This window comes from Crotalus tigris, unplaced genomic scaffold, assembly GCF_016545835.1.
Source record: "Crotalus tigris isolate CLP2741 ecotype Arizona unplaced genomic scaffold, ASM1654583v1 scf7180000024401.5802323, whole genome shotgun sequence".
Taxonomy (NCBI): domain Eukaryota; kingdom Metazoa; phylum Chordata; class Lepidosauria; order Squamata; family Viperidae; genus Crotalus; species Crotalus tigris.
In genome coordinates this window covers 1515929-1529222 of record NW_024100569.1, presented here as the reverse complement: position 1 = coordinate 1529222, position 13294 = coordinate 1515929, and the positions used below count along the sequence as shown (strand labels likewise).

Genomic DNA, 13294 nt, shown 5'->3' with positions numbered 1-13294 from the left:
TTTAGTAAGCATGCGAGATTTATTTCTGAGTACTTACATCATATGATATATATATATATATATATATATATATATATATATATATATATATATATCATATGATGTAAGTAGAACATCTCAGTTTCTTAATGTCTAGTGCATTCCAGCACTAGAATATTATCTGCTGATTTCACTGCTGAAATAACACTATTTATAACAGACAATTGAAAACTGAACATTTATGTTTTATGAAACTTGCTTTGTGTTTTGAACTAACCAGGATTATTTATTTCTTGAGAACTTCCAAATATATTTGAATTTATTTTCTGGAACAGCCAAACATGATTTGGCTAGAGTTTGAGGAAATGTAGTCCAATGTATTTGGAAGGCAACAGATCATAGAAAATTGTTCTAGAGAACTCTTTTAATGTAAGCCAGGGGTGTCAAACTGCCGGTCCATGGGCCGGATGCATTATGGCAAAACCGTGCCCACCCCATTGCTGGCAATGGAAAAAAAGTTGTGACACGTCGCAACACATCACGTGACATTACAAGTTTGACACCCCTGATGTAAGCAATTATTTAGTGAGAGATTTTCCTCTGTGGCATAATTTAAATTAATGATCAACAAGCCATTAGGCAATTGCAGTACTAATGCAATCTCTCTGTAAACTACTACAATGAATATATTTGATTTTTGTATTTTTGCTGGTAGAATTTTTGTGCCTAATGGCAGCTTTTTTTAAAAAACAACAACAACAACTATGTTTTAAAAATGACATCTAAGCAGGTCTCAGATCTCACTTCAAAAATCCAAAAGTAAGTTGTTGATATACGTATGGCTTGTGTAAATGTTTCCAAACCAATCTTAGGAACACAAAGTAGTGTCTGTGAACCGCCTCTTTCTGAATTATTAAAACAGCCATGTCTTTCTCTACAATTTGCACAGCTATTCATTATTTGCTCTCGGTGTTTTCTGCCTTCTGGTGAAGTGGTGTTACATGCATATGTGTGCAGAGGCAGCCAGGAACAGCTTTAGAAGGAACTGCATGACTCAGAGAAAAGAAGAGCTTCCTACATAATCCTGTGCATTCATAAGCAATTACATTGAAGAATTTGCCCAGCCCTAGTAGCTGTATATCAAATACAAACAAATGTAGATTAGTGAACAATTATTGCATTCAATTAGAAGAAATGCTTCAGAGTAGTCAGTGCTTTATTTAGTATTACAGCCATGAAATAACTTTTGCTAAAACTAACTTTCCATTTTCCCCTCTTGTATTTCTACTGCTTTCTGGTTGAATCAGTTTCTGTGAGTTTCTATGCATATAAAGTGTTTCGTGGCATAACTTTAGTATGCTCTGTAGTATTCCTTCAGTCTTTAGTAATCTGCTTAATAGTTGGAAATGTAATGCTAAGCATGTTAGTTATAGATGTATGTGAATTAAACAGTTACTCTATCAGAGTCTACAGTGATTGCATGTGAAGTTTATATTTAGGATTATTTATTTATGTAAAATAGAATATTCTCTGCAGAACAGGAATTAAAAAAACTGAGTAGTGTCAAATTCAGTGTACTAAAGGAGAAGCTAGATAATCTAAATACATTTATAAAGGTGTTTAGGGAATCTGTGTTGCATTTAAGTTCACGCAGTTTTATATGTGTTGTTGCAACTGAATAAAATTATACTTTCAGCATAAACTTTCCATATGGGATTTTACCTCCACATTTGCTTAGGGACATAGACAATGCTTAAAATTGCAGCACTTCATGAAAAGTGCAACTTGCGTTTTCATCAGGTTCTTGATATGCATTCAAAATAAGAGCTTTGCTATACTGCTTATGAAATATCTGTGCAAAAATATTTTGTACATTTAGCATCATATATTAAAATGAATAAACTGCTTTTTAAACATAGGTATAAGACTGATGGTGCAAGTGGGAAAGAAAGAGAAGCCATTCTAGAGGAAGATGACGATCTTTGGGTGAAAATCCGACACAGACATATTGCGGATGTATTGGAGTAAGTGACACATTTTTTAATATTGTAAGCACAGTTATGGAATAACAGTTACATAAAGCTTAAGCCTCTGTGTGTATGTACACAAGCAGAACCCACAGTGTAGATATATTAAAATATAACCACCTCACAGAATTATTTGACGGTGAAATAACCTGTCTTCCTCATTTTGGTTGAACTACTAAATATTTTTCTCACCAACCTGTCTACATACATAAAGTTATATTTGTTTGAAACAGATTTTTTTAAAATTTATTTTATTTTATTTATTTTTTATTCAGAATTCTAGAGTTCCACGAGAAAGCATTACAGGTTCTATGAAAAATCATGATTAAAAAAAAAATTCTCAACTAGTGCTCACAAAAAAAATGTAAACATTTTCTGAACTAGTGAGAGTCTTATGCATGCCACATCTCAGCTTCCTGAGTTGCCTGAGAGCTGAAAATTATTCAGGCTTCCTCCTGGGTAAAAAGGTTGAAAAAAGGCTAGTCTAAAATAATGCTTGTCACTAAGCAAATGACACTGTAGACCTGGGGTCCCCAACTCCTGATCCGTGGGCCAGTACCGGATTCGTGGCATGCCAACAACCGGTCCACAGAAACAAACAAAGCCCCATCTGTGGGATGCAGGCAGCTCATAAAACCACACATTCTCCAGTCCGTGGAAAAACCTCTCTCCACGGAACCGGTCCCTGGTGTTCAAAAGGTTGGGGACCTCTGCTGTAAACAACTGTTCTATGTATATTTAATTTAGTAAGATTTCTTTTAAACTTTCAGGGAAATACCAAAACTTATGAAGGAAGTTTCTTCAAAAAGAAAAGCAACAGAAGGCAAAGTAAGATTTTTTTATGTTTATATAATAATAATGTAATAAAGAATGTAATAATGTATTCTTTAAATCATCCTTTAAACCAGCGATTCTCAACCTGTGGGTTGCGACCCTTTTGGGGGTTGAACGACTCTTTCACAGGGGTCACCTAAGACCATCGGAAAACACATATTTCCAATGGTCTTAGGAACCGAGACACCGCTCCTCTATCGGGCTGCCGCCCTCATCCCCCTCCTCCACCGGCTCCTCCGCCTCCAGGGTGCCCTTCTCCTCTGATAGCACCTGCTCTTGCCTCAGCACCATTGCGCGTGCCCCCGACGCTGCCCCGGGCTGGCTCAGCTGCGTGGGCGGCTGGGCCAAGCCGAACCAGGTCTGGGCCGCTGCTGGCGCTGCCACTGGGCTGCTCTGCTGCCGCCGCCGCTGCTGGCTGAACTGAGCTGAGCTGTGGCGCTGAGCCGGTCCCCACGCCTCCTGGTTGCCCAGCCGCCCTCCGCGCCGGAGCCTCCCCTGTGCCACCCGGTCCGCCTCTCTCGCCGTCAGAGGCCGCCTCAGCCCTCTGGCGCCCAGCGCGGCCCTGGGACTGGCAGGCAGGAGCGGCTCCTTCCCAGCTTTCCGGGCTCCGGGCCTTGGAAGCGGCCAGGCAGGGGTGATGCCCGCATGTGTGTCGGAGGCCAGCCGGCCAGGCCGGTAGGGGAGAAGTGGCGCCTTCCGACCGGGACCTGGCGCTCTGGCCACGCCCCTCGCATGTGACGAGTCAGGGAAGGATCGTGGCGGTGAAGGGCTGTGCAGCGTGGGAAGGGGCTCCCACGACCCCGCCGCTGCGATGGCGCTCAGGAGGCTGGAGGGGCGGGCAGGTCCCAGGGGCGCAGCTGGGAGAGGGCAAGAAGTGCCGGGATGAGGATGGGGGCTCCAGGTTGGGCGCGAGAGGGCGGCCGGCGGCTCCGAGGTGTGCGGATGCTCTGCGCAGCTTCTGAGGCCCCGGAGGTGCCGCCGCTTGGCTCTCTGCCAGGCTCTCCGCCAGAGCCTCCCCCCTGGGCAATTGTGCGGAGCTGCTTTCCCCTTCAATCTCCTTCCTTTCCCCTTCAATATTCCTTCCTTCCTTCCATCCATCTCCATCCCTTCCCCTTCAATTTCTCCTTCCTTCCTTCCTTCCTTCCTTCCTTCATTCCTTCAATCTCCTTCCTTCTCCATCTCCATTCTTTCCCCTTCAATCTTCCTTCCTTCCTTCCCCTTCCCTCCCTCCCAACATTTTTGAGCAAGGAAGAGTAAGCTTCTCCAGCGAGCATTGCTATATTGTTTTTGTGATTAATCACTGTGCTTTAATTACTGTATGTTCAATTCATAACAGTGAAAATACACCCTGCATATCAGATATTTACTTTACAATTCATAACAGTAGCAAATTTACAGTTATGAAGTAGCAATGAAAATAATTTTATGGTTGGGGGTCACCACAACATGAGGAACTGTATTAAAGGATCGCGGCATTAGGAAGGTTGAGAACCACTGCTTTAAACAGTTAGCCAACAACATGATGCTAAAAGAATGAATGTGGAAAGGAGAATTCCTGAAATCAGAATTCCTGATTTCAAATATATAAAATGCCCTTAATACTTAACTCTTTTGATAAATGATTAAAATCCTTCATAGGCCCTAAAACATTTTCTGGCAATATTGTTACCTTATCTAATAAGACAGTAATCTTATTAATTTTATTGTACTCTGTAATAATTATATTTCCTGATCTTTGAATGAAAAAATTAAGAGGACAAAAAGAAATGTTAAATATTAAATATTTGAATTGACTTTACAAATGCTTTTTCCCAGATATCATTAAATAATCTGGCTCAGCTTATGAAAAAGATGCCCTACTTTCGCAAGCAGATTACTAAGGTAAGCAGAAAATTATATGACAATGGAAGAAAACAATATTTTTAAAAATGTAGTTAAAAAGAAAATGAATCAGCAAGGAAAAGAAAGAAAAAATGACAGAGGGAGGAAGTGAAGGAAGACACTGAAACTTGAAAGCATATATTCTTCGGAGAGAGAAAAAGATAAAATATTATAAATATCTATATTCAGTTTTTCTATCCAGAATGATATTTATATGAAGGCAATTTATTATACAAAATATTGTTAGCTATATTAACAATGACCATGTTTGAATATATCCTTTAATCACTGTAAGTTTTTCTTGTGTTTTTTGTTAACCAGAGCACACTTTTCCACACTTAAATTCCATAATTTGTAGTAACAAAACTGGCAGCTATTAAATTTTCTTATATATCAATGTATGTGCTTTTGGTGCCGTGAAAGGATTTTCAATTTCCAAATGTACATTCAACCCACGAATTGGTAATAGATTCCAATTTGCTTATTATCCTGCTATCACAATCTAGAAAGATTACAATTTAATAGTCTAATTTTAGTGGGGTACAATACAATCTGGAGTACATTTTTGATGACTTACTGCAAATAGATTTTAAAATATTTCTATGGCACAAACATATCTAACAAGATTTGAGTTTAAACTCAAATTAACTTCCCAAATTCTAAGGCTTTCAATAATAATTGTCCTATTTAGTATGTCTATTTTATAAAATTGTTGAAATCTCCTTGTTAGTAAATGGAGAAGATGAAAACCAATTTTCAGAGGTGGCCTTATATGATCTTCAATAATTCATACCATATTGAAAATTTTGACTTCTTTCTTTTTAAATCCTGATTATGGCCTAAAACTCTGCCCAAATTATGCTGAGATAAAAGCATGTTTATAGATGTACTTGCATCAGTACATTATTATGTATCAAAACTATGATTTTTAGGTAGTTTTATATTTGAATTGAACAGATCTTGTATATTTGCGTGGTTATTGTTTGAGCAGATCACAGTTCATTTAGTCTTGATTTTAGTCATTTAAATACCTCTGCAGACCTCAAAGGATTGTATAACTGTTGATGAGTCTCATGGATATAATGCTTAACATTTTGTGACACTGTGAACTTTCTAATTTGCTGCAATTGATATTAACCCTCATGAATTCCTACTACTATATTCTAAATGTCATAAAAATCAATAATTTCCATTATTTCATTATTTTCTAAGCATGTCTTCATTAAGATATATCCTTCTAAATTCAGTAGACTTTATTTTCTTCCTGACTATTACAGCTATAGTCTCAGAAATAAAATAATGGCTTGACTATAGTGTAAGTCTTGTTCATTACACTTACAACAGTTTCTGCCTAAAATGATGAATAATGCGATTGCTTTTTATTTAAATCCAAATACTAACATATTGGTTTTAGGAAATACAAGTGTTTTCTCAATTATTCTTAAATTGTAAATGTAATTTAATGTAATTCCAGAAAAAATAGCTTTTCCCCTTTCTGTTTTACAGCAAGTTGTGCACCTTAACATAGCTGAAGATTGCATGAATAAATTTAAGAGTAATATAGAAAAGCTGTGCAAAGTGGAACAGGTATGTGAAGCATTGTCCAGGGTTTTTTATACTAGACAAATCCTAACCTAAGTTTATTTTTTATCCATCTGTCCATCCATCCGTCTGTCCGTCCGTCAGCCATCTTGACTTGGTCAGTTAGAAAAGAAATTTTCTGGGAACCCCTCCTTCATGATCTACCACCGCTGCATGCAAGGAAACAAAGGTTTGTGGGGGAGAAAATGGTCAATCAATTCCAACTTTGCAAGATCTTTTTTTTTTCACGAGAAGTTGGAACTGATTGATTGATCTTTTTTTTTCTCCCACAAACTTCTTATGTTTCCCTGCACGTGGTGGCAGATCATGAAGGAGAAACGGCACGGGGCTGGGAGTCAGGTAAGCAAAGGCATGGGTGCTGACAGCAGCACACCCGCCTGCTTCACCATCCTCCCTCCCCGAGCCTCTAGTGCTCCATCTGCTGCTTTGTTTGGCCTGGCTGCCCCCACCTCAGCGCCCTTCCTGCCACTGCCCAGCACGGCCACCCCATGGCTGCAAGGGTTGGCCTGACACGGGGAAGGCACACATGCCACCCACCCACCCCAGTACCATACCTGTTCTGCCACCACGCTCTCACCACTGCATTGCTTCTCCACCCCATGTACAGGCCCCGCCTCATCCCTGCGTGCTTGCGGTACCGGTAAAAAATAAGCCCTCTCTAAAAGTAAATCCAAGTGCTTACTTTAGAGCTCAAAAGAAAGTAAGACCGGGTCTCACTTTCGGGGAAACACGGTAGTACAGTATTATGAAGGGGATCCCTACTCTTCTAACGCAGTCTATATAGGATGAAGTACAGTAGGAAGTGCTGGTTTTCTATTTTGTCTTGAAAAACCTGAAAAGATTGTTTCACCATACCTGGAGAACTGAATAATGTTGGAGAGGGGGCTCAGATAACATCTGATATGCATCCCTATACTTCTGATGTGTGTTGAATGGGTTGGGGTATAGATTCAGCCCTCAACTTTGCTTCTTAGTTTATCTTTACCTTAAGATGAAGTAGCACTTAACATATGTGAATGTTGACGTGACTTGATCAGTGCACTCTTTTCTAGGACAAAAACGTTGTTGCAGTCTTTTTAGCTCATTGATAATTGGAAGGGCCTTAATTCTATCACATCCTAAACTTTTAAAAATGAAATTGCCGTAGTGTCCCATTGTTAGTTTTTAATTAGGGGTAGGAAGAGAACCGGAGACAAGCAACATAATGGTTTGATTTATTTATAAAATAGAAAAGGTGAATTCATTCTTACAATGTACTTCAAGATTGACTAAAACTTGCTTTAATATAGTTCTGTTCTATTTGCTTCTGATATTTTCAGAATTTTTGGAACCTACTTTAGCAAAATAATCCAGTAATAGTTATATGTGGGAAATAGGACTTTCATGAAAAGTTCAAATGTGACAAGAAATTCCTCAAAATTCTGTAGCTGAAATGAAGGCTTAAAAACCAAGGGAAGCATTACAGTGAAGTTTATGCTAAAATTATTCCTGTATTTTCTTGTTTATAATGTAGGATTTGGCTCTTGGAATAGATGCTGTGGGACAGAAAGTGAAAGACTCAATGCGGGTTCTCCTTCCAGTACTACTTAATAAAAGCCATGATAGCTACGATAAAATAAGAGCTATTCTTCTCTATATCTTCAGCACAAATGGTAAGCTATGGTTACTGTTTTCTGGTGTCAGGACCTTTTAAGTTTAAGTTACTGATTGTACATCACTTGTTGTGAAACTGGGTTATTGGGAGAAAATATTTCTAAATGCATTGCAGTCAATTTACATAAAAATAAAACATAGCTGTTCTGGACAGTGCATCTGCAGGCCACATTATTTTTTGAATCCTAAGCTAATTTAATTTAATTGCAGACTTTACAGAAATTGATTTGGCAATATACCAAATATTTAACCACTATTTAATTTGGTGAGATTTCTAAGAAAGCATGAGATTGCACTATAAGAGAAATTCACAGGAAAATGAATTTCCCATCCTGTTTTTCTCCAGAAAGCAATTCTATAAGATTCATTGAGTTATCTAAAAAACAGGCTTCAGCAACATTTTAGGTGCAATTCTTCCCTTCCTCATTAGGCTACCATTTCCTAGTACAAAATGCTCCAAGTCATGACTACAAAAGATGCTCAGGGAGGGTGAGGAGAAATCATGAGAAATGTTACTTAAATGATCTTCTTCAATACATTAAAACCAAAATCATTATGTTTTGAGAAGTATAACTAGGAAAGGATGATAAACACTAGCACGATGGAAACATATTTAGCATTGTATAAATTCCTATGGCGTATAAAGTTTTCACTGATGACTTAATGTAGCTTGAAATTTATTCCATGCAACTGCTGTTGATTACTAATTCAAAATGTCACATTTATCAAAAAGGAACTACCCAAGAAAATTTGGACAAGTTGATCCAAAATGTACAGATAGAAAATGACAGCAACATGATAAATAATTGGAAGTACCTTGGTGTGCCTGTCCTCACTACAGTAAGGAATACAACTTTTTTTTTCCTGAAAACTATTTTACTTTACTTATTTTCAAGGTTCTCATACAGTACACTAGTTTCAGTTTTACACCCTTGCATTTTATTTCTCTTCTCACTTAATTCTCCAAATTCTTCAGTCAGCAGTCATTATAATTAGAACAATTTATGAAAATTACATGGCAACGAGAGCTAGAAACACAATGAGAGATTTTTTTTCCTCCAGAATGCAGATAAATAGCACAAAAAACTGTTTATCATACTGAATGTATAATATAAGAAAGCATTCCAAAAAGTTTTATAAAGATGATCTCAATAACCTAATAAAAAGTTTGCATAATTATATCAAGTTAAAGTGGCTATGGAGATAAACCTCAGATGTAATGCTTATCTGAGGGCAACCAATGGGAAATCTTGATGGGAAATCTGAACCTACAACTATACCTGTCTCATATTACTACATCGTACCAAAACTTTTGAACTCTGAAGCTGGATTGTACATATTTTCTTATTGAATGGAGTGGAACATTAATAGTGGGGCGGTTTATAAATTTTAAAAATAAATAAATAAAAATAAATAAAAGAGAAATGTTTAGTGAATCTCAGGCTAGGGTAGATAATTTAGATTTATGAAGAACAAAGCAAACAGCTAAATTACAACTTAGGAGGAGTACCTATTGTGGATTTTTGTTTGAATATCTGATTTCTTAGATGATAATAAACATTTGACGTTTTAGTCTGCAACGCAACGAAGATCATCCAGAAGGGATCGCTCTTCAGAAGAAACATTTCAGCTTTCTAGATGGACACCCATTGTTAAAGATATCATGGAGGTAAATTTTTCATGAAAAATGCTTAAGCAGAAATTTTAAAGAGAGGATGTGAGTGTATACAGGTAGCCCTTGAGTTACTAGTGTAATGGAGTGTAATGCCCATTCCACTCATAACTCAAAAACTGGTAGAGTGAATCTTGTACCTCAAGGAAGATCACTCCCTTGCTCATTAAAACGCATATGGCTCATTAAGTGAACATGAGGTATCTCAGGGTGGGGAGGGCCATGGAGGACCTAGTGATGGAACAGGCCCCTAAGGCCTCCCCGACCCACTAAGATACCTCATGCTTCTCCTTCCCTTCCTGCCGCACCAGACTCACCTGGAAAAGATCCATCTCCTCTCTGCCATGGATCCTGCTGCCGCCCAGTTCTGAGGCTGGGGGACACTTATGCAGCCCCCCTGCGGCCCAATCCGGGTTCCAGAAGCCTTTTCCAGGCTGCTGCTGCCTGGAAACGGGATGACAGAGAACTACGAAAGCATTCCCCCGGCCTCAGATCCGGGTGTCAGTGACCTGGAAAAGGCTTCTGGAGCCTGGATTGGGCCACAGGGGGGCTGCAGAAGTATCCCCCGGCCTCAGATCCGGACAGCAGCAGTCTGGAAAAGGCCTCTGATGCCCCGATCCAGCCTCCGGAGGCATGTGGAAGCATCCCCTTGTTTTGGTTCCGTTCTCTATTGCAGAGAACAGAGGCCTAAAGTACCATGCGATCACGTGCGATCAGTAGCATGAGATCTTGCCCCACTGATCTCGCATGATCTTGTGTTACTTTAGGCTTCTATTCTCTGCGAAGGCACCGAAGGCCTGGAGCAGCCAAGAAAGCGAAGGATCTCGATTTTCGCAGGGTGAGTATTGAAGGCCTGGTGCCTAGGGAGACTCGGGCAGCGGTTGGGAGGGAGGGAATAACCAGGGTGAATGTTGCAGAGACTCTGCGGTCGCTCGTAAGAGCAAACGACTGCCATGTTGCTGCAAAATTCGTAATTTCGGGACTTGCTCATAAGCACTAGGGGGCGCTCATGTAACTGAACAAGCGTTAAGTGAATGCTCATAATGCTCATAACTCGTGGATATGCGTGTATTTAATGGAACAATTATTTACTTTTAGTTATGCTGAATCCTTGGGTTACGGAAAAATGTTATTCTGCAGAATTTGAAAAACTATTAATGTCCATTTCTCTTTAACGAAAGTTAACTAGTGACATATTTGGACATTCACACACACGCGCACGCACACACACACAATTTTTTGCAGTTCTTAGCATTTGAGTAGCATGCAGAAAGTACTTTGAAGAAGCCAAATAGTTTAAGAAGAATCCCAGAATATATTTAAATATTGAAAATATTGAAAAAGAAGTGCTTTTCTTCAAAGATTTAATAGAAAGCCCCACGCACGCACGCGTGCACACACACACACACACAGAGAGAGAGAGAGAGAGAGAGAGAGAGAGAGAGAGAGAGAGAGAGAGAGAGAGAGAGAGAGAGAACACTAACAAATATTTGCTGGAAATAAATGGCATTTTTAATTCCTTAAACTGACTACATACTACCGTGTGTAGTATTTAGCTCTGTCTCCCTTCTAATGTTAGTGTACAAGTAAAAAATTATTCAGTTATATAAACAAGATGCTTTGTCTTAGAATGTTCTTATTTATTTATCACTTCATGTCCTTATGAAGTGATAAATATTTGGAGACATGTAGTGATAAATATTTGGATTGTTGAACATAAATTATTGGTAACTATGAAATGTCTTTTCATTGAGAAAATGATTCATAAATGGCAACTTTTGTTCTAATTTTTTGTTAATATATTACCTATTAATCTAAGAAATTTTGCTACTTTCAATCTGGTTGCTGGTTACAGGTAATGTGAATCTTTGAATAATATAACAGGGTCATATTTCTTTGTTTTCTAGGATGCTATAGAAAATAAATTAGATTCAAAAGAGTGGCCTTATTGTTCCCAGTGCCCAGCACCTTGGAATGGTTCAGGAGCAGTGAGGTTAGGAATTTAAATGTACTTGACACAATTGCTCCTTGTTTTCCTGATAATTAGTTTGAACAGTTCTGTGTACTTCCCTTTACAGTGCTCGTCATAAACCCAAAACTAGTTACTTGGATGAACGTAAGAGTGGTGCAAAGTTGATTGTGTTTGTCATTGGAGGCATTACGTATTCAGAGACACGTTGTGCTTATGAAGTTTCTCAGGCATACAAGTCTTGTGAAGTTATTATTGGTAAGCTTGCTTTTCAGTATAGTTTTGTTGCTTTAATATATAAAAAAGGGGAAAAGCTTACAAAGAGCCAAAGACAGAAACGGTGAAAATGAAATAACACAAACATATTATAGGGAAAGCCATTCTGCCTATCTTTTGAATACAGAAAATTCTTGAGATATGATCATTATGGTCGCATGCCTTGGCAGTCATTAGGTAAAACATCTCATCTAATCTCCTGATCCCTGCTCTCCCTAATGAAATGTTAAATGAACGTGTGGGTCATTAAGCGGAGTGCAAGGTGCCTCCTGGGTGGGGGAGGCCATTGGAAGCCTAGCACAGGCACGGGGCCTCTTGCCCTGGCCCTCCCAAGGCCTTCCCCATTCCCAAGATGTCCAAGGCTGTATTTCCCATGGCGCTCAGCAACACAGCCACATTTAGGCTGTTTGCAGCATTCCACACTCACATGACCTTGTTTTGCAGCGGTTTGCTCCAAACAGGCATTTTTGGTTTTCAGCAAAGCAGCACCCATGAGTGCAAACAATGAGTTTGCATTTATGACCACTGCATTTGCTTAATGACTTCTGCTAAGGTAAATTCTAGAAAGGTCTAAAGGAGTGGATAGGACAAGGCTGGTATATTTTACCTTTCTTTCTCTCCTCTTCCCTTTTGTATGGCTTCTGTGCTGTTCCACCTGCCAGGCTTTTCATTGCAATTTACAAATAGCAATACCATTTAGACTTATATGCTGCTTCACGGTGCTTTACAGCTCTCTCTAAGTGGTTTACAGAATCAGCATTTTGCCCCCAACAATCTGGGTGCTCATTTTACCAACCTTGGAAGGATGGAAGGCTGAGTCAACCTTGAACCGGTCAGGATCAAACTCCTGGCAGTGGGCACAGTTAGTCTGCAATACTGCACTCTAACCAATGGTAGAAGCAGCTTAAAGGAAATGGGGAAAGAAATAAACTAGGAAAATCAGAGATACTATGCTAGAATTTAGGAGCAATGGTGCAAGAAACCATTGCATGTCTAACCAGTCTGTCAGTTTTTCTGAATATTAAGTCCTTACTTTTCCTAGTCACATTTAGCTGGTGCTGTTATGAAAGTTTGCCTTATTTTTGCATTCCTGATCTGGACTACATATGTTTCAGCTCCATACTTAGACCACATTTTCCAGTCTTGCCTGAGGATTTTCAAACTTTTTTCAGGCTGCTGAACATTAGTTAAAAGAAAAGTCTTTGGAACCCTGGTTCAAGTGGGAAAATGATATATTGTCATGGATGCAAATTTCTGAATGTTACTTAACAAACTTGGATTCTTTACTTTAGAAATCAAGTTTGTTTTAATGGTTAAGGCACCAGGTTAGAAACCAGGAGACTGTGAGTTCTAGTCCCACCTTAGGCATGAAAGTTAGCTGAGTGACTTTGGGCCAGTCAC

General features: G+C 39.1%; 1 protein-coding gene across 1 annotated transcript in view; it reads left to right on the top strand.

Annotated features, from left to right (window-relative positions):
- STXBP3 (syntaxin binding protein 3) overlaps positions 1-13294 on the top strand; it is a 34013-nt gene that overhangs the window by 18879 nt on the left and 1840 nt on the right. Inside the window, exons 10-18 of the mRNA XM_039329592.1 lie at positions 1899-2003; positions 2777-2834; positions 4656-4721; positions 6228-6308; positions 7837-7975; positions 8710-8816; positions 9550-9645; positions 11556-11641; positions 11727-11875. Coding sequence (XP_039185526.1) covers positions 1899-2003; positions 2777-2834; positions 4656-4721; positions 6228-6308; positions 7837-7975; positions 8710-8816; positions 9550-9645; positions 11556-11641; positions 11727-11875 — 887 coding nt within the window. The remainder of the gene's footprint in view (positions 1-1898; positions 2004-2776; positions 2835-4655; positions 4722-6227; positions 6309-7836; positions 7976-8709; positions 8817-9549; positions 9646-11555; positions 11642-11726; positions 11876-13294) is intronic.